Source organism: Cryphonectria parasitica (genome assembly GCF_011745365.1).
Source record: "Cryphonectria parasitica EP155 unplaced genomic scaffold M406scaffold_9, whole genome shotgun sequence".
Taxonomy (NCBI): Eukaryota; Fungi; Ascomycota; class Sordariomycetes; order Diaporthales; family Cryphonectriaceae; genus Cryphonectria; species Cryphonectria parasitica.
Window position 1 is genome coordinate 483,592 of NW_024468917.1, and position 20,583 is coordinate 504,174.

At 54.7% G+C, this 20,583-nt stretch overlaps 5 protein-coding genes across 5 annotated transcripts; 4 read left to right on the forward strand and 1 right to left on the reverse strand.

Annotated features, from left to right (window-relative positions):
• Positions 1-1,119: 1,119 nt before the first annotated feature.
• M406DRAFT_295918 (uncharacterized protein) lies at positions 1,120-4,217 on the forward strand (the record flags this gene model as incomplete). The annotated part of the gene is made up of 3 exons (XM_040919218.1): positions 1,120-2,593; positions 2,694-3,351; positions 3,442-4,217. The coding sequence occupies exons 1-3, from the start codon at positions 1,925-1,927 to the stop codon at positions 4,215-4,217; spliced, it is 2,103 nt and encodes a 700-aa protein (XP_040771542.1). The 5' UTR covers positions 1,120-1,924.
• A 1,591-nt stretch (positions 4,218-5,808) lies between these two features.
• On the forward strand, positions 5,809-7,896 carry M406DRAFT_348155 (UPF0052-domain-containing protein; the record flags this gene model as incomplete). Its single annotated transcript, XM_040922366.1, has 5 exons — positions 5,809-5,829; positions 6,055-6,217; positions 6,310-6,327; positions 6,435-6,717; positions 6,829-7,896. 5 exons carry the CDS (start codon positions 5,809-5,811, stop codon positions 7,715-7,717), a joined length of 1,374 nt encoding a protein of 457 aa, XP_040771543.1. The 3' UTR covers positions 7,718-7,896.
• A 3,938-nt stretch (positions 7,897-11,834) lies between these two features.
• M406DRAFT_282310 (uncharacterized protein) lies at positions 11,835-16,154 on the forward strand. The gene is made up of 5 exons (XM_040918475.1): positions 11,835-12,131; positions 12,678-12,818; positions 13,058-14,716; positions 14,912-15,334; positions 15,365-16,154. Exons 2-5 carry the CDS (start codon positions 12,696-12,698, stop codon positions 15,698-15,700), a joined length of 2,541 nt encoding a protein of 846 aa, XP_040771544.1. The 5' UTR covers positions 11,835-12,131; positions 12,678-12,695; the 3' UTR covers positions 15,701-16,154.
• A 196-nt stretch (positions 16,155-16,350) lies between these two features.
• On the reverse strand, positions 16,351-17,784 carry M406DRAFT_47487 (uncharacterized protein; the record flags this gene model as incomplete). Its single annotated transcript, XM_040924335.1, has 2 exons — positions 16,351-16,707; positions 16,846-17,784. The coding sequence occupies 2 exons, from the start codon at positions 17,782-17,784 to the stop codon at positions 16,351-16,353; spliced, it is 1,296 nt and encodes a 431-aa protein (XP_040771545.1).
• Positions 17,785-18,539: 755 nt separating this feature from the next.
• M406DRAFT_268736 (putative homoserine kinase) lies at positions 18,540-19,807 on the forward strand (the record flags this gene model as incomplete). The annotated part of the gene is made up of 3 exons (XM_040917963.1): positions 18,540-18,963; positions 19,049-19,347; positions 19,466-19,807. 3 exons carry the CDS (start codon positions 18,540-18,542, stop codon positions 19,805-19,807), a joined length of 1,065 nt encoding a protein of 354 aa, XP_040771546.1.
• Positions 19,808-20,583: the final 776 nt, after the last annotated feature.

The window sequence follows — 20,583 nt, forward strand, 5'->3', positions numbered from 1 at the left end:
GTGTGGTAGACACGAAGGTTCTCCAACACACTCGCTCTCTGACCTGTTGCCTGAACCTCTCCGAATTTCGGCGTCAAGGAACTTCTTGTCCAACACGAGGTGTATATTGGCATTGGGGTAGCAAACTCCTCCAAAGTCGCTGATCGTACTGCATAAGGTTTCACATGCGTCTTGAATGCTCCGAAAGTCACGATTTTCCTCCCCTGGGTTCAGAACGAGGCTGCTACCTGGGAGAACAGGACAGGATGAACTGGTTCCGAGGGCGGAACGTGGGCAAACCAGGGAGCGCACACACTCGGTCCCCCCAACAAACACATCTGCATGAGTTTTACGCTGGCCGCACCTGTCAGCAGCGTCTGCATTGGTAGAGTATGTAAGCCGACGGTGTCGCTAGCGGCTTGCCTTGATTGATGAATAATGGGCCTCAAATTGGTACGCGACCTAGACTTGTCGTCGTTCGCCCTGTGTCTAGGCAGGACGAGGTTACTTGGGTGTATCTAAACTGTATGTAGTACAGTTAGTGCACCACCCATACATTAGTACTGTTGTAGCATGTATTTCTCAAGATACTCGCCTCATAGGACCAGGCGGTGGTTTCCGACGGAGTCTTCTCTCCCAAATGCTATGCTGCTTAGTAGCCCCTGTACTATAGCGGGTAGGCACAGAGATGATCAGCAGCAGCAACCCCAAGGACCGGCCTGGCAGGGCCTAGACTCCTCCTTGCCCAGCGACCATGGTTACCCCACCCACTTCTGACGCTGCCACAGTCCAGTCCTAACCTTAGGCCACCCAGTCCCAACGTAAACTAAGCAAGACACAGCAGTGCAGCCCCAGGATACTTTCTCTTGCCTGCGGGAGGAGGAGGCGCCCGGAGCGGGGCGGGAAGGGGTAGTTTTCCCCAACAGGAGTAGCCGCAGAAATACAACACAGCAGTTATGGTGAGCTGGAGGAGGACTTTGGCCCCAGCCCCTGGTCTCCGTCATCACAGCGCGCACACGCAGAGAGAGAGAGAGAGAGACAGACACACACCCTCCCACAGAACCCACACCTCTAGACCCAATCCAACCGACCCCGACCAACAAAACATCAACATCCACCACCTCACCTCCACCTCCACCTCCGCGCTGTCCTGTCGCCCATCACCGCCGACGCCGACGACCACCTCTTACCGTCGAAAAGCCTGGTCCCTGGGCTGGTCAGATTCATCATTGAGATATCGGTCAGCATCTCTTCGGTGCGCCTCTAGGCTCTGCCTGTCTCAATCTAAGTTTCAAAGCGTTCGTTCGCCTTTGACTCTTATCCGGTTCGACCTTGTCATCCATTCTCCGTCCTCCGACCTCACTTCTTGTTTTTACTTTTTCTCTCTCTCCTTCTCGCCCTCGCCAGCCTCTCTGTCCCGTCTTTGGCCCTTTTCGTTTGAGTCTCTGCCAACAGGGACACCAGAGAAAGTGGAGCCGGTGGTCTTTTTGAGTCGGCGGCAAACGATATCCAATCCGCCTTGGCCATCGCTGTCAAAACTTTCCCTACGCTCTTGTCTTTTCTACTAATTGTCTGTCTTGTTACGGTTCACTTCCATTCCTGCGTCCTCTCTTTTTCCTTCTTCGACACCGTGTTTGTAGCAATACCACAGCAAACACAGTTCTCAAGTCACTGCTGCAGCGCGGGCCCACGGCCTCAAATCAGCAACGCGTCCATCCCTGACCGGATCAGCGGTCGAGCGTCCTCGAGAACAGTTCGACCTCGCCTTCCCGACACCACATGCTAGCCCTCGAGACCTTCTGAACCCGCTGCAGACACAGCGCGCGCGGTGCTGCCCGATCTCCACCCCTCCTTGCCTAGCCCGGTCGAACTTGGACGCCCCACACTCACACATATATACACACGTACACACGCGAACAAATATACATACACACATATAGTCACGATGGGTGCACCTCCCAAACGCAGCAGCAGAAGGACACTCGGTCATCGACGCCGCGTCGACGACGAAGGTGACGACGAGGGTGGGCCCGAGACGCTGGATCATCTCGATGATGACTCCGTCACTGAGGGCTCCGTGATCACCGACGAACATGACCGTGGCGATGACAGTGACACTAGCAACGTCGACGAGGCGTCACCAACATCCCCTGTCTTAAAAAAGGCACCAGGTCGCAGAGCTGCCAAGGGAAACCTCCCTCATCTTGCTCCTGCAGGGACAACCGGACCGGAGGCGCAGGTTGCTCGAGACGTGGCGGAAGCCGAAGTACAGCTGAACGGGCTAAACATCTCGGACGAGCCTAGACCGACGCAAGAGGAGACGACTCCCTCCGCACCTACCAAGCCGACCGGCCCCGTGGTCGTGAGCTCCACGCAGGTGCAGGCACAGGAGCCACCCTTCGAGCGCAGACGCCGTGAGCATGAGGAGTACCGCAAGAAGAGAGACGAGGACCCAGCCTTCGTGCCAAACAGGGGCGCCTTCTTCATGCACGACCACCGACACGCTGGCCCGGCCGCGAATGGCTTTCGTCCGTTTGGCAGAGGAGCCCTGAGAGGCGGTCGAGGAAGGGGCCGTGGCGTAGGGGCCCCCTTTGCACCGATCAAGTATGTATCTGTTCCCCCTCACCCCCCTCACCCCCCAGACCCCCCAACCTGAGCTGCATCTATGCCTTTTATCGAAATTGTTGCTGACGGTAGAAAGCAGTCCGTTCCAGTCGAACCCTCTTGACCCGACCGTCAGTGGTCCTTGGGCCCACGACATGCACGAAGCTGTTGCCGAGCCTTTGCCCATGCGGCAGCCGAGACATGCGCCTCGACCTGTGGAAGGCCCTCCGAACGGAGACGGACATATTCCTACACGCCCATCCAGCGACACACCCATCAACAGAACCTTGTCGACGGAGAAGACTCTCGGATATGTGGAAGTTCGGATGTTCTTCCCCGGTCTGAAGGAGCCCAAGTCGTTCTCCAGCATTCCGATGAAGCGCTACATAATGCTGCCCGACCACAGACCTCCCCTCCGGCGTGACAAGGCTGTCAGGATATGTCTGCCACGCAACCCTCCTCGCTATGTGTTCCCTGCTGCGGATCGGTCATTCATCTTTATCCCTCGGGCCATGCGCCCCAACCAGCAGCACATCCGTGGCAGGTCCCGAACAGGTTTTGGCTCCGTTGGTGGCTATTCACGCCGTACTAGCATCTACGGCGGCAGCTACTACGGAAGTGCCTACACTCCGAGTGTGGGCATGAGCCGACGGTCGTCAATAGCTCCGGGAGATTTCATCTCGCCGACTGGCTCCGCTATGTCGAGACCGATCGTGCGGCTCCCACCCATGATGCAACCACAGGTGCCGGTGCCCATGCCCATGCCTGGTCCCGCATCAGCATTCATCCCGCCGCCTCTGCCACCTGTGGACATGGCTGTCACCGACACACCGGCACCTGAATATCCAGCCGATACAGACCAGCCCTCAATCACGGACCTACCGCAGCCGCAGACCTATCCTCTCCCTCAAAAGCCAGCGTTCCAGGAGAACCGCCCTGATGACTCCATTCCCATGCACCAACCCCGCCCGCAGAAGGCAGTGTCCCTCGAGAACATTGAATCGCCCACAAGACAGACCAGACAACCACCGCAATTCCAACAGGCCTTCCACCAACAGGTCCCGCCTCAGATGGTCAACAGCTTATCACTGGACACGCACGGTCGGAACCCGCCTTATCCCTCTCAAATCTCTACTGGTACACCTCTTTCTCAGATTCCCGAGCGTGCTATCCATGCCGCACCTTTCCAGCCCTCCACGTACTCCCAACCTCCGCCTGGCTACTACAGCCAACCTTATCCCATGTTGGCGCAGCCGCCGCGGCCGCAGCAGCAGCAACAGGGGTATTATTACCCACAACCACCGCAACCGTACGCAAACAATATGGCCTCCCCAGCGGCTGCTCCCCCCTTCTACCCCGGCGGCCCACAAGCACAAGCAATGAACTACGGCCAGGGTGGTCAAGGCGAGGGTCCTCCTGTTCAGGCCAACACCCAGGGAGGTGGCTCATCCACCTTGGTTGCCCAAGATGTCAACGGCACGGTCTACTACTATGATGCATCTCAGATACCCACGTATCCAACCTATCCTGCCTATGGCGCCCCTGGCTATGCTCCCAACATGACCATGGGTATGTCACCGGCACCAGAGGGTTACTACTACAATCAAGCCGCTCAAGGGATGACCCCATACTAGGGCTTGGCCGGTTCCTTTGGTGGGGTTTATGGTTGAACAAACTTTGCATCATGAGCACTTCAGCAAGACCAGCGGTGGCGTTCACCCCCAACTGCACAAACGTCTTCATCAAGCCACTCCAGCCACCTCATGCTCAGACAATACATCTACTGCAATGCCGGCCTTCTGTTTCAACCATTTTGGTCAAACTTGGTAATTGAAGGGGCCAGACGGCCAGGCAGATGGGGCTCATTACGTCTGTCCCTTTTTTCTGATCAGAAAGACTGGATTCGGGTTAATGTTGGCAATTGCTGTACATTCTCATGGAGGAGTCTAAGCTGGCTGGGTCTTTCAGCAGGCAATTCTCAAGGTGCGATGTGTATGGGTTCCAGCACCGTACCGTGTCAGGAGACGTGTGCGGTCGACTTATTCCTAGGCAGTCAATTACCTTTTCACACCCATTCTGAAAGCAAGAACTCTTGTCGCTCCTAGTTCCATATTCACTTTACAGACCCACCCACCTGACCTCTCGTGTTTCTTTATCACGTGTGCTCTCTTCATTTTCTTGTTCTTATTTCAATTTTGGCGCTTATTTTGCGAACGTATTTTGGACTATGTCTTCGCTTGCCCCCCCCCCCCCACAAAAAAACCCAGGTGGATGGGTGAAGCTTTCGGAGACGGCGTTCCAGGTGCCCTTTCTTCTTTGGGAATTCTTCAGCATCTATACCGCCTAATCTGGGTCTTTTTTCTGCAGGGCTGGACAAAGCGGGGCTGCTCTTTCACCTTTGTTCGTTCCTTTTGGTTATCGGAGGTGTCTCTGGTAATGGGTCTCTTCCTGCCCTTCATCTTGGTCGAGGCTATTTACTACACTCTTTATGACTGCTTCTGAAAAATATGAGAGGGTTTTGGTTTTCCCCCTCCTCTCTCTATAAAGTGTGGCCTTGGGTGGTTGGGGGTTAGCTCGAGTAGGCATGGCTTGGAAGTCACTGAAATGCTTCTTAGGGAGGGCGATTCGCGGATGGAAGGCGACAGAGGAAGGCTTATAAATACTGGGGGATGGACTTGGGCTTCATGCGTTAAAGATAGACATGGCTAGAGGATCGTGATAATTGATCACCTTTCTTATCCTTTTTTTGCTGCAAAGGTGGTGGGGAGGAGGATTTGATGGGAGGCAGTGAGGGTTGGTCATGTTGAGCAGGAAGCGGATGGACAGGGAGCGAGGCAGAGCTGAATGGTGATAAAATCGTGAAAAGTTCTCTGCTGTGATCCAACTGGTGATCTGCTGGGTGATCTATCACTTGACTTATGTTGCGAGAAGTGTTGCGGGTGTGCGTCCTCAAGATACGTGTACAGAATTTCGGAAGAGTTGAATACCACACAGCTTTTCCGCACCCCAATAGTTCTTTCTAAGCATTTGTGACTCACTGCAAATACGAGCTGCACAACCGGAAGAAGCAGGAATGCTTGCAATGGAATTCAAATGTAATGTTCTGTTGCTTTTTATTCTGATTCATCTCAGCGAGGAGGGATGAGGACACGTAAGGTGGATGTCGTTACGAGTAGGCCAAGTTGGTCTGTAGCTCATCTTAGAGATTATTGCTCAGCCACGAACATGGCAAGTACAACACGGCCGGTGCGCTCCTCGTTCCGCCCTCTCTTCGTTCTGTTTCTTCCTTTCTCAGAACATCTGCGACATAAAAAACCGCTAATACTCATTGTGCAATAACATCTTTGTTCAACAGTGATATCAACCTAAAATCACGATTCACTATTGACGTTTCATTCGCACGTGAACGGCATATTTGATATGGCGGACACGCCGCAGCCTCCACCCACGCCCACACCCCGCCCTAACCAGCAAGGCGGCATCGCCGTCTTCTCAGGTGGCACTGCAGCTAACTTCCTCGTTGACGTGTTCGACCAGATCACCACGCGAAGGAAGTGCCCATTGCGTTATATCATACCCATAAGTGACAACGGCGGGAGTTCGTCGGAACTCATCCGTGTGTTTGGTGGGCCCAGTGCGTACTCATGTTGATCCCTTTTCCTCACAAACGGGCGACCGAAGTGAGTGAGTGTCAAACGAGAAGTGGTGACTAACACAGGGCTATAGGTGTTGGAGATGTCAGAAGTGAGTGAAACCCTGAGAACCTTTCGACTACTGGAAACCAGTCGTCCCGTTATGGGAGGGTAAGGAACTGCCGAAGGGGACCCGGCCGCTGATGCATTTGCTGAAAGGTCGTCTCGTCCGCCTCATCCCCAATCACGACGGCGACGAGGAGCGCACAGCCATCAAGGTCCTCTTTGAGCACCGGCTGTCGGGAGACCCTATGCAGGCCCGCACCGAGTGGCTGGACATTGTCGAGGCCCGCCACTTGCTGTGGACCTTCATCTCCAGCCCGAAACGTGAGCTCATCCGATCTGTGTTCAACACGCTCAACCTGGAGATTGTCAAGAGGAACCGGCCTACGAGTGTTTTCAATTTCGCTGAGGCGAGCGTGGGAAATCTGTTCCTGACGGGGTAAGTCAAGAAGAAGAAAAAGTAGAAATTCCTCTTCAACAATGGAGGCGTTGTTGGTCGTCAGTCTCTATGTTGTGTTTGGTTTTACTGATATCTAGAATTCATAAACAGCGCTCGCCTCTTCTCGGGATCCTTCGAGTCTGCCATCTACCTCCTCTCCCTAATCTGCGCTATCCCTGAGTCCACAGCCGTCCTGCCCGCCATCAACTCCAACTTCACCCACCACATCAGCGCCGGGCTCGTAGATGGCTCCGTCCTCGCAGGTCAGGTCGCCATCTCCCACCCCTCCGGCCCTACTGCCGTGCCCGACGCCACCTTCCATCCGACAGGCAATAAGCACTTGGATCTGGACCGCGTCGAAGACGCCAACCTGCCGGGCTCGCTGCCTGTGCTGCGGGGCCACCACGCCTTCTCCAAGGACGATGAGGAGGACCTACCCGCGCGCATAGACCGCGTGTGGTACATCAACCCGTACGGTCACGAAATCTGGCCGGTTGCGAACCCGAAGGTGCTGGCGGCGCTGGAGGATAGTGATGTGGTTGTGTATAGCATTGGGAGTCTGTACACGAGCATCATTCCCTCAGTGATCTTGCGGGGCGTCGGACAAGCGGTCGCACGGGCGCGGCGGAAGGTGTTGATTTTGAATAGCAAGGTGGATCGGGAGACGGGCCCTGTGGCGGCGCCCATGAGCGCGGTGGACTTTGTCAGAGCAGTTGCCAAGGCGGCGAAGGAGAGCCAGACGGACTTTGGCCCGCTGGCGGATGGGGAGGTCGGTAGGTACGTAAGCCACCTGGTTTACCTTGAGGGGGCTGAGAAGGGCGGCGCGAACGGAGCTGGGAGCTCGTCGTCACTCATGCCACGGGTAGATGTGGAGGAACTGCGGAGCCTTGGGATCGAGTGTGTCAAGGTCAAGGGGAAGATGGTAGGTGAGGGGCGGAAGAGGATAGTTCGGTATGAAGAGGGAGAGCTGGTTGAGGCTCTGGAGGGGATTATTGTCTGATTTTGGTTGCGGTGGCGTGCACTTTCGAATGGTTTGAGCAGAGGCTTTTGTGTAATTATACATGTGTATCCGGTATAGATCCTGGACGGATGTATTAGAAGGTGTTAATGATATTCATTGGGAGTTAGATATGGGGTTTGCTTTCCTCTTTGGGGTTCAATTTAGGATTGCTTCAAGCCTCCGCCGCCGCCGAACTTATTCCTTGCTATTCGGCAGCTGTTCAACAATGGGCAACAATTTAACGAGGATAAGAACGCCCCTCAAATCGAGAGAGGCATTCGGACATCATGCTCCAGTCACGATCATCTCGAAATATGCTGTAAGCTATCCAAAAGTTTCGTTAACCCCCCACCCCCCTTCCTCTTCCTTTTCCCGTTCCTCGAGGGGACAGCTTCCTTTGTGTTTTTGCCCAAACCCTACCTCTTCTCAACTCCTAAAGTTATCATGTTCATACACCCACACATTTCTCTAGCTACTCACCATCCGTCCCAAGGTCCTTGACAAAGAAGAACAAAACCCAGCAAGGCTCTAAGCGCCCAAATAACAAAATTCTACCAGTGCAACAAGGTCAAAGTTCCGAGGGGCCGGACCTGACCGAGGCGGGAAGGAAAAAGAAAGAAGCCAACAGAAGCAACAACAACAACAACAACAACGGGCCCAGGCGATTACTGGCCCCGTAGCACTGCAGCGTGCCGGCAGCTAGCTATTATGCATTGAAACAAGCGGAGGTCTCCGGGTGGCTTTCAAGCGGGAGATCGCCGGCAGCCAGCGAGTGGGTGGTTGCAGGCGAGACGGGACGCGCAGGGGAAATCTTTCTCGAGAGTTGGGTTACGTGCATGATTGTGAGTTGTGTACAACGCCTTCTCAGGCGGGCGAAGGGGTGGATGGGACATCACGGAGGAGGTGGTCGGGTAGAAGATGGTTGGGAGCTTTTGGAAGAGACGGAGGAAGGCTGCTGTGTGCATGAGGGGTGGGAAGATCCAGAACCTTGGTGGTTGCTGGGTGAGTGTTTACTCAAGTACTCAAGTACGGAGCCTCGTCACGATGAGAGGACGTGTGAGGAATGTGCTTTTTCTTCTTCTCACACACCCACGTCTTTTTCTATTTCTTCCTTTTTCCCTTCCTTCTTTTTCTCTTTCTTCCTTTTTCTGTTTCTTTCTTTCCAACTGTACGAGAGGTAATAATTGCCTACGGCCTCATCGTCATAATTTGCTCGACTGCAAGTTATTGATCAACAAAGATGCACCAACCACCCAGCCATCCAATTATTACTAGGAATGATATTGTCCAGAGCCCACATGCTCTCCATCCTACCCTCCTCACAATATATAGGATGGGGCAGTACAAAGCCAGTCTTTGACATCATGGATTCGATCACAAGCTTCCGGATTGTGACAAGGATATTTATAACCTTTTTTCTTCTTCTTTTCCCTTTGGCTTCCCCCTCCGCATAAGACATCATACATGAGTGGTTGGAGTACACCCCACATCTGCTTTATAAAGTGGGGGAGACGGGAGGATGAGTCTCTCTCTCTCTCTCTGTGCATACCCTAACTGCTTGAGATCAAGATGTTGCAATGCATGCTGCACCTTTACGCCCCCCCAAAGGGTTCAGCTGAGGTGAGATGTTGTTGGGCAGCAAGGGAGACAACGCGAAGCAAAAGCAAAGCGAAAGCAAAAAAAGGGGAAGACATGTGTGGTTGTACGAAAACGGTAATCCTGTTCCACCATCTTTTCGAGAATTACCATGGTACGGCGCCCTTCTGCGACCGTTATGTGTTAAGCTGCTACTGGTGGGGCTGTGATGCAGGGCGAAAATAGAAAGGGGCGCACGGGATGAGGGAGGCGTTGCGAGCCTTTGCGCATACACTCTCCCTGCTTCCTTGACAGGGCGCGCCCAAAAGAGAATAGAGTACGTATATGAGACTCTCAACAGAGTGGGTGGTTTCTCTTATTTGATTCTGCTCGACAGGATTGCAAGGTCCACCAAGGGAAAAGGTGTCGTCGGCCCACATCCGTGGCCTCGAGAGGGGTGAAGCTGTAGTATTCTGTTTGCTATACGAGCACATAAGCTGCTTGGGCCTCATGAGACCAGAACGGAGCTAAACTGCAAGCCACAGCTTCGGATAGAGTTGGGAGAAGGAAGGGGGAATGAAGGGGGAAGGAGGGGGAGGGGACGTGGGACGGCATATCGGGCCCTCTGATGCACCTTTGCACCCAAAGAGGCTGTCATCCTCCAGGGGGGGGGGGCAAAATAAAAGAGAAGAAAATATAAAGGAAACGATGAGAGACTCCCCCCTGTCTCCCTCCGTCTTAGCAATGTGGTGTGGATTTTCGAGGCCTTGCCTAGATTCTCGAAAGATCTGGTTCAGGCAAAGGCGATTCAGGGACGAGGATATCAGGTTGCTCATAGCCTCTCAAAAATCTGAGGCTAGACGAAAAGAAAAAGAAAGAAACAAGTGTTGGTCCGGCAAGACTGTGTGGCAGCGTCGTCGTTTGTTGCGGGGAAAGCTTAAGGAGGGCCGGGGGGGGCGAACACTACGAGGCAGCCGGTGCTTACGTCTACTGCAACTCGGGCTCGGAAGAGCGATGAAACCGATCTGTAAGATAAAAGATAGCGTGGAGGGGCAAAGGGGAAAGGGGGGAAGAGGGAGAAAGTAACCATCGCATCATGATGTTTTTTTGTGTTGCAATGTGTGGCGTTTCCTGCAGTGTTAGTTTTCGGTTCTTCTTCTTTTTTGTTTTTTTTGTTTCATGACGATTACAGATTAAGAAAGTGGTCATGCGAGACAGACCGACGGACGGACGAGGGGCGTAGTGACTGGCTGGCTGGCTGGTTGATTGCTAACTATTCACAGAGCCTCGTCTTTCTTTTCTTTTGTTGTTCTCGTCCAAGTAACGTACTCAGTTACTCAGCTGGCGAAACATGATCTGTCAGAAACAACAAAGAAGGGAGGGAGGCAATAGACTAGGATCAGGGCCAAGTCAGGTCTACGTGGGCCTCTTCGCCTTGGCCCCGGCCGTGTGGCCTCCTCGTACCGTGGTGGCCGCCTGGCCGTGGCCAAAAGTGGTACTCGTCAACTGTATTTACTCCGTAAAAGGTGGTTCCTCAACATTGGTGGCGGCCGCTATCAGAGCCCGTGTACCGCTTACCTGCCGGCTGTTAGTGACCAGGAATACTACCATAGTAGGCGTGCACCCACTATACCATAGCACTATAGCAATGTATTAGTGCCTGTGTCCCCACCCCTCTTCCCCGTCCCCACCTGCTTCGCCTGACGTTTCCATGCCTTCCCATTGCGAATCCTGTCGGCTGCCTAGGGCCTCCCGTCTCCTTGCCTTATCATGGCAAAAGTAGCCTCTCGCCTAGCTATACTTTTCATCTTTTAACCACCTGCATCATTCATTTTCTCACCGATGTCTGCGTGTCACCATTGTCTTGTAGGACCAATAATCCACTTTGGCCACCTGTACCTGCACTGCTGGCTTGACTGTTGTCATCAACAATAACTTTGGGTCATTCCAGCTGTGGCTCTGGAGAGGGAAAGCCACGTACACGCACATATTTGCATGTGCATGGTGTGTACTTGTATAGTATCTATTTGGGGGGGGGGGTGGTCACTAAAGCACTGGTATGTGGTGTGGGCGCTGATCTTGTGGCGCATCTTTTTCGGGGGGTTTGGAGCTGCTTGTCGTAGAAGGGAAGAGCAAGTTCAAGCTGATGCTTGGTCACCAGCCCTTTGCTTATTCCGATCCTGGTTGACAAGAGAGATCGAGGATCGCCCAATCATGAGCCCTGCTGCATAAGCCGTGTCAGGTGCGTAGCTACAGTGGTGTGGATGTAGGTTGTGTGCCGCCGCCAGGCTTTCCCAGGCTTTCCCAGCCCTTCCGACGCAGCAGGCATAGTGTTTGAGTACGTACTTCTACTACTGAGTGGCAGCAGAAGGTGTACGTACACTCCCCCTAGCACCAGTGCTGCGTACACCTCCAAAGGTCACTTTTGGATGTTCTTGGCCTCAGCAGCATGTCAGTCATTCATCTGCTGCTTGGAGCTCCTTCCGGTCTCACTTCCCCTCTTTCTCCTTCTCCCACCACCACCACTTCTTCCTCCTCCAACCTCAAAACCTCCTCTTTTCCATCTTCCCTTTGATCGTCATCTTCACCTCTCATCTCCATCGACTTTAGAGGGGGCTGACGACAGCTCATTCTCTCTCTCTCCTTCTCACACACGCAGCATCATCCTCCCTACCTACCTGCGAGCCTGCCAAACCATCTGACCTGTGTTTACCTACAGCTGGCCCCTACAGCTGGTGTTCTTCTCGACAGTGCATCCATCCTAAACAACTGGTCCCCAGCTGCATCAGTCATATCAACAATCATCTAAGATAATCCGTGGCTTCAAAGTTACCTACCTGTACGTCTTTGGTGCACTGCCCCATCATGTCTTTTTATCACCTCTGAAACCGACCTCTCTCCCTCCCCCGTCACCTCATCACCCATCCCAGCCAGTTCCATCTATCATCATGCTTCTACCATCAACATCAACAGCATTGGCAGTTGGCATTCCCCATCTTTCCAGAAGAAGCAGGCTGCACCTCGGCACCCCCATCCGCCAGTGACCCATTCACTAGCAACCCCATTCACCGCTTGCCCCGTCACTTAGGCCCCATACCCCCGTTACTTACTCGCTGCCTACATATCCACTCTTACTGCACCCCGACTACTTAGCATACATACAACAAAGTGCTCCAGGGCCTCTTCCTGCTGCAGTTAACCCCTTGACAACCTGGCTGGTGACGGATACCCTTTATCTATCGGTCCACCGCTTCAGCAGTCGGAGTCATCTCCCATCCACCTCATTCTCAAAACCTTCTACTTATCCTTTCTCCTTCTTTCCATCCCTCTTTCTCCCTCTGTCTCCTCCCCTCTAATTCTGTACTGACAACACTCCCATCTCAAGAGCGAACCATCGTTCATCATGGCCTCGACTTCACCGGCCACCCCGGATACCGTGGTGACCCTCAAGGTCCACTTTCAGGGCAGCACCCGACGGTTCAAACTACCGCTCCGTGACCTCGGCGTCAATGTCTTTGAAGATAAGGTACGTCATGATGCTATCTGCCTATGCCTATCTCCATTCCTATCCCTCCCGCCTCATCGTTATCATCAACTCCACCGCGTGTAACTGCGAGTCGACACAGGTCGACTTTGTGTGCACACTGAGGATAGCAGAGTATACAGTGCTGCCGTTGCTGCTCTTCGGAAAAGTGACAAAAGCTGTTTCGAGTCGGGCTATCTTGAGAACTGCCTGCTGACTTTCTTCCTCTTCCCTTCCGGTAGATCCGAGCCATCCTCTGCATCTCACCCGAGGCCAATGCTACAATTGAGCGGTATTCCGATTCCGCCTCCTCCTACGTCGTGCTTGACCCGAGCAAGCAGTCCGTCTGGAAGCAGCTCTTCCGCGCTGCCAAGGCAAAGCAGAAGCTCAAGCTTCGCGTCACCCTGCGAGACTCAGACGAGGAGGACAACCGTCCGAAGCCCGTCACCGTCGAGGACGAGCCTGAACAGGAGAACCAGGAATCCGCCCAGACCGAGGCTGAAGATTTCGCTATCCCTGTCCCCGTTTCCGTGGCCACAAGCTGGACACCGAGGACTCAACCTCCCAAGGCTCAGCCCCCTGTAATCACCAGTGTCTGGACAGTGCCAGCCACACCTCCACTTTCCAAAGACACCCCCGAGCACAACATGGCGGGTCAGGATGATACGATGCAGAACGAAGTGCAAACGGCCTTGAGCCACTTGTCGTTGGAGCAGTCCGAGGCTGCTGTACAGCAGGAGACGACCAAGGAGGAGTCGGAGACGACTACTCCGGTGTGTGTGGCCCCAAAGGCGGCCAACTTTGCCGTCTGCTGCAACAACTGCGATCGCACTATCCCCGACGACCACTTCCACTGCTCCACCTGTGACGATGGCGACTTCGACCTGTGCCCTGACTGCGTCGACAAGGGCGTCACCTGCTACAACGCAGAGCATTGGTTGCTGAAGAGGTTCGTGAGAGGCGACGTCATTGTGGTGAGCGTCACCGAGAGGGTGCATCCCAAGCCCAAGGCCAAGCCTGCGCCCGAGGCGGTCAAGCCCTCCGACGAGAGTGTTGAGGTCTCTGCCGGCCAGGCCAAGCCCGCTCCAGCGCCCGCGACCCCTCCTCGCGCCATCTCCGTTATCCAATACCGGGCTTCCGTGCGCACCTGCAACTCTTGCGTGCAAGAACTGCCCGACAAGGAGTTCCTGCACTGCACCGCCTGCGAGGACTTTGACCTGTGCAAGACCTGCTTTGCCGCTGACAAGCATGGCCACCACCCGCAGCACGGCTTTGAACCGGCTGTCGAGGGCACCCCCCTCTCCGCCGAGATCTCAAAGCGCCTGGCTCCCGGTCGGGACCAGCGACACCACGCGATTTGCGATGGCTGCGACAAGTTCATCACTGGTGTCCGTCACAAGTGTCTTGACTGCCCTGACTGGGACTTTTGTGGGGCCTGTGTTGTGAACGCGGGCTTCATTCACCCCGAGCATCGCTTCGTGCCTATCTACAGCCAGATTGCCGAGGCCCGGTCCACTTCTGCTCCCCGTCCTTGCCACTACGGCATCTGCTGCGACGGTCCGCTCTGCGTTGACAAGCGTAAGACGTACATTGTCGGAGAGCGCTACAAGTGCACTGTATGCCACGACACGGACTTTTGTGCCGGTTGCGAGGCCAGCCCTGCCAACATGCACAATCGCACCCACCCTCTCATCAAGTTCAAGACCCCCGTGAGACGTGTCGAGGTTACTACCAAGGGCGAGGATGAGCGCGGACAGAAGCTGCCTGTCATGGGCGACCGCCTCTGCCGTAGGCCCGTGAGCCCCAAGGTCACCGAGGCTCCTTCTGCGACCAAGAGTGTCACGAGCTCTGTGCGCACCGTCGTCAGTGTGAAGCCCGAGCCCGAAGTTGAGAGACCTGCTGTTCCTAGGTGCCCGCATCTGGTGATAGACCATTCGCACCCAGATCGCAGCCTGCCACTCCCGGCCTCTGGCTTCGACGGCGCGGCCATGCAGAAGCTTCTACGAGCTAAACAGCAACAGATCAGGCAGGCCAAGGAGCGCTTGAGCATTATGTCGCAGAGCCGGCAAGCCCAGTTGGCATCTCTAGGCTACCAGCAGGCGGCCACTCAGCAGGGCCCTGAGGTGACGGCTACCAGTCTCATTGCTTTCTTCGAGCGTGACACTGTGCCTGACGGCACCGTCTTCCCCCCCAACCACGTCTTCGAGCAGACGTGGGTCCTCCGCAATGGTGGAATGACCCCATGGCCTGTTGGATGCTCCATCAGGTTTGTGGGTGGTGACTACATGGGTCGCATCGATCCCAGTCACCCTGCTGGCGTCAGTGACCTCATTTCTGCCTCCGAGACTACAGTCACGTCGGCCCCTGTCGCTCCGGGCGAGGAGTTCGCCTTCAAAGTCATGCTCCGAACCCCATCCCGTGAGGGTAAGAGCATTTCTTACTGGCGTCTGACCACGAAAGATGGCTACAAGTTCGGCCACCGCCTATGGTGCCACGTGACCGTCGAGGCCACCAAGGCGGTCGAGGTCAAGCAAGAGGCGGATGAGGAGGCTGCCGACGCTGAGGCCAATGAAGAGATTCCTGAGCTGGTCAAGGAGGAAGACTTCACTGCCACCGAAAACAAGACCCAGGCGTCCGCCGAGACCAGCCAGATGATTTTCCCTAAGCTGGAGAAGGAATCGCCGGAAGCTAGCACTCACGAGGATGTCAAGTCCGAGACTGCCGAGGCTGTCGAGGAGTCTGATGGCTTCGAGGATTGCGGTGAGGACGATGAGTGGGCCGAGGATTCCGACGGCGGCTTCATGACTGACGAGGAGTATGACATCCTCGATGCTTCCGATGAGGAGTTTTCCGACGAGCTGCAGAAGAAGGTGCAGAAGAAGTAGACGACGTGAACGCAGTCTTGGCGTCCCGCGACTAAATAGTTGTGCTTGACACACTGGCTGCAGATCGCACGGTAAACTAAAGTGTAGGATGATGGATTATGAAGGCTAACAATGATTTCGCCTCGGTTTTTTTTTCTTTCTGTTTGGCTTCTTCGCCCTTGATTTCTTACCGTATCTGGCACTCTTTTCCTCTTTTCCAGCTCAGGTACTGCAAGTCTCCCTCCGACACTCTAGTGACAACTCTTGGAAATCTCGATGGAGGGAGTGGAAGGGGGGCTTGATCCCTGGTCTTTTCTTTTGGCACGGTCTTGGAACAATGCAACCTCGACGGAACACTCAGTCAACCAACCACTCATGAACAGAATGTCAACAGAGAAATAGCCTGTGGTTGCGCAATAGCCTTGAATTATCATTATTTCTTAGTATAATCTGCCGTGTGATCATGAATTTGTGCATGTTTCCTGAGTCCCAAGCCGGGAGATTGCTATTTCTAACATAAGATGTATCCAATTGTGATGCTTCGGGCCAGATGCAAAAGTTTCCAATATGTTCAGAAAGACCCTATTCAGATTAGAGTCCGCTACATGGATCTTCAAAAAGGCCAAAATGTTTCCCATACGCAACTTCCTACATCAGAATCTTGGTCCTTTCTAGTCGAAGGTGATCTTCTTGCCCTCGGGCTTCACGGCAGCACCTGTCAGCCTAGCGACGCTGATATCTGTGCCGAAGCTCTTGATCCCAGCCGGCCCCTTCTCGTCCCTGACGTTCTCGCGGTACGCATCGTCTCGGCTCTGCCTGTGGTTCTTATTGTTGTTGTGTCGGCTCTGTGAATGGTTGGGTCGGTTTTGTTGCCTGGCGCCCTTGGCATCGGCGGCGGAGTCCTTGGGGCGGCCGAAGCGCTTCTTGTATCTCGTCTGGTCGTCTTCGGCGTGTTCGATTTTAAGCCGACGGCCGTGGAGGGTGTTGACCCACCACTTGCGCGTCTTGACCTTCTTCTCTTGGGCCGGCTTTGACTTTTTGGAGGTCGTGTTCTTCTTCTTTGGCTGATCTTCCACATCTTCGTCGCTGGATGATTCATCGTCGTCGTCGTCGTCGACTGCCTCGGCCTGGTTGTCATTGTCCCCCTCTTCCTTCTCGGCATCCACGTCCATGAAATCCTCCTCCGTCTCCTCCACCTCCCTGATCTTCATGAATCCCTTAACCGCCCACTCCGTCGAGGCGGCCTCCTTGAATTTGACCCACCCGTATCCTTTACACTTTCCGCTGTCCTCAAACGTAGCGACCTTGACCCACTCGATCTCGCCACACTTGGCAAAGAGCTCACGCACGTCCTCCTCCGTCGTCTGGAAGCTCATGTTCCCGACAAAAACCTTGCGGCTCAGCGAGGCCGGCGACGCCGCGTCCTCCGCCTTGGCCCCGTCCGCTCCGTCTGCCGTGGCCCCAGCAGCGGCGGCGGCGGCAGCCGCCTTCTTGTGCTTATGCTCCTCGGGCCGGCCCTCGAAGCTCGTCGCGTCCTTGATCAGCAGCTTCCGCCGATACCACTCCGTCTCGCTCAGCGCGATCGCCGCCACCGTAGCCTCGTAGGTCGTAAAGTCCACATAGGCAAACCCTTTATTCTCAAACTCGCGCTGCTCGCCGCCGCCGCCGCGCTGGCCCTTGGGCTTGGAGGGGGGCACGTGCACGCGCGTGATGGCCTCGTCGGTGATGCTGCCGCCTGAGTTGTCGACCAGCCAGCGCCGCAGCTCGTCGCGGGTGACGGTGAAGCGCAGGTTGCCGATCCAGACGCCGAAGGGGGAGCGCTCCTTTTTGGCCTTGCCGTCTGCGTCGGTACCGTTCTTCTTGGTGGAGGAGGAGGCGGTGCCTTCGTTCTCGTTGTCTTCGTCGTCAGAGGAGGGCTTGGGGGGCAGGGGCTTGCCCTTTTTGAGGGCACGCTTGGCTTTCTTGGAGGGGGGCTCGGGTAGGTTGATGTCGACTTCGATTTCGGGCTGTTGGACCTTGCGCTTCTTGGAGGAGGAAGAGGATCTGGGCGCGGGGTCGGGGCTTGCCCTTGGGGTTGAATCGGGGGAAGAGGAGGAGGACGACATCTTGTGTGTGGTCCTGTGGCTCTGACGGTTTCTGCTGGTTGCAGAGAGTCTTGGAGGGGGGCGTGATAGTTGTGTGTGTGTCTTCTTTGGATGGTTGAGCGTGTGGAAAGGAAATTTTTCTGGGTCGCTGGTGTCGATAACACCGATAAGAATGGAGTGGGTGCAGGGATGAGAGACTTTGGGATGTGTGGATTGATTGGCTCGTAGTCTATGTATTCTTTGGATATGATTTTTATATTCTGGAATCCTCAATTTGCGACTATTTCCTTAAGCCACATAGAATTCCCTAGATCAATTGGTCTCTTGACTGTATTCTTAAGATGTGGTGAGTGTTTGAGAGCATTGCGCAAGGCCGAAGAATCTGTCTCAAAACCATAGCCATCCTGGTGTGAACTGAATGGTAAGGTCCACTAGACAAGAGGCAGCAAGGGCCCTGACTCCGTCATCGGGACAGCCTAGGAAAACATCTCTCTTGTGAAGAGTCATGCCTGAATAATTTACTTGAGAGCTCACTTGAGATCTCAGCACATCAGGCTGCCCTACTCCAGAGGATTGACCTTGAAGAGTTGTGAGAGATTGAAGGATTAAGCCAGGGTTATTGTACTTTCCCTTCAGAGGTTCAACACCTCTTCCTCAACACGGCTTTTTCTGGCCCCTCGCGTAGGCCAAGCCGCCACCAAATCAGCTCCCTTACTCCCTTTCTTGTTTTCTTTTGTTTTCTTCCCACGAACGAACAAATACAGCAATCAGTCAGGATGGCCACCGAGTCCTTCGTCATCAAGGTGCCCTGCTCCTCCGCCAACATCGGCCCGGGCTTCGACGTGATCGGCCTCGCCCTGTCTATGTACCTCGAGCTGCACGTCTCCATCGACCGGTCCAAGTCCAGCTCGGAGCACCCTCTCAACTGCAGGCTGAGCTACGAGGGCGAGGGCGCCGACGAGATCAGCCTTGACCCGGACGCGAACCTGCTCACCAGGGTGGCGCTGTATGTTCTCCGGTGCCACGACCAGCGCAGCTTCCCCGTCGAGACGCATGTTCACATTGTGAACCCCATCCCTCTGGGCCGGGGCCTGGGGTCGTCTGGTGCGGCCGTCGTGGCGGGCGTCTTGCTGGGCAAGGAGTGTGGTGGGCTGAAGCAGCTGGACAACGACCGCCTGTTCGACTACTGTCTGATGATTGGTAAGCCTGAGGTGTCACTTATGATCCCCCCCTCTTCGACCAAAGCCTTAATTACATCTTGGCTGACATGCAAGTGAAAATTCAGAACGCCACCCTGACAATGTCGGCGCGGCACTATACGGTGGCTTCGTGGGGACGTACCTGAAGCCCCTCGCGCCAGAGGATGTAGCTCGTATCGAGATCCCCTTGGCCGAGGTCCTTCCTGCGCCGGCGGGCGGCGTCGACACTGGTGCGAGACCGCCTGACCCGCCGAGGGGGATCGGACATCATATCAAGTTCCCATGGAGCAAGGAGATCAAGGCTGTGGCTATCATTCCTGATTTTGAGGTTGCTACGGCCAAGGCAAGAGCTGTGCTGCCTGAGCAGTACCCCCGTCCTGATGTGGTGAGTCTTTTTTCCTTCTTATTTTTCTTATTATCGAGGCTCTTTCACAATCCTATTTCTCAACTGCTTGACCACACGGTGGAGAGGAAGAAACAAAAAGCTGACGGTCCTGTTTCAGACATTCAATCTCCAGCGCATAGCTCTCCTCCCCGTGGCATTGGGCCAGTCGCCGCCCGATCCAGACCTCATCTACTTGGCGATGCAGGACAAGCTGCACCAGCCGTACCGGCAGACGCTGATTCCTGGACTCACGGAGATTGTTGAGTCCATGACGCCCAGCACGCAGCCGGGTTTGCTAGGCGTGTGCCTCTCCGGAGCGGGGCCGACAATCCTGGCGCTGGCGACGAGCCATTTTGAGGAGGTTGCGGAGAGCATAATATCGCGGTTCAGCAAGCAGGGCATCAAGTGCAGCTGGAAGCTACTGGAGCCAGCAGAGGGCAGCCATGTGGTGAGGCAGTAGGGGCACGAGTCGGCCGCGTCCATTGATGGCGATGATGGCGTTGGTGTGCGCCGCACTGGCCCACGCACGGATCCGTCAGCTGTCATACTCAAGAGCACATCGTAAAGCCAAGAGTACACTCTAGAACATCAATGTCATGTCATCTACCAATGTTTCAAACTCATACTGTTCCGTTGTCTAGCTCAACGTGATGCTGATTGATAGCTGAAGGCAGTGGGCCACTTTATTCGATCCCTCAACTTTCGGCCAAGTTGACCATACAAGAATGTATACCATTGGTCACGAGGCAAGAAAATTCTAGACAAATAAGATGCCGGGGCATCGCTAATGCACGAGCACAGTCAAGCAAGCAGAACAAAAAGTAGCAGCAGGTCTTAGACTTTCACCCAGTCATGAGCTTATAGTAGCCCCTTTTGGAGGGTCACGGTAGGTGAAGATGGCTAAATGGATTCAACCCAAGGGATGCTCGATGGGAATGCATTGAATTCCATGCCAATAATACTATAGTACAGGGGTGTCTGGATGCCTTTTTAAAGAGGTTGCAGTAGTGGACACCAGCTGGGGCCCCATGGGTTGGGGTATATGCCAAGTAGTATGGTGGAGGGCTGAAGTTAAAAGGTTGAAGGTTGAAGACGTGCGTCCTTGTGTGTGCGGGGCCCAGCAAGTTGATTACATGAGAAGCCATTGATTGGTGCTTACTTCAAGGTCAAGACTAGACAATAACTTGGAGGGGTGATGAGTGTTGGCAATGCAGGGTGACTGTGCATTTCCACTCG

Bases quoted from the DNA above. Each gene is read 5' to 3' on its own strand.
- M406DRAFT_282310 (XM_040918475.1), top strand. From the start codon at position 12,696: ATGGCCTCGACTTCACCGGCCACCCCGGATACCGTGGTGACCCTCAAG. The intron at 12,819-13,057 runs GTACGTCATGAT...CCCTTCCGGTAG, and splicing joins TCAATGTCTTTGAAGATAAG to ATCCGAGCCATCCTCTGCAT. The intron at 15,335-15,364 runs GTCGAGGTCAAG...GCGGATGAGGAG, and splicing joins CCGTCGAGGCCACCAAGGCG to GCTGCCGACGCTGAGGCCAA.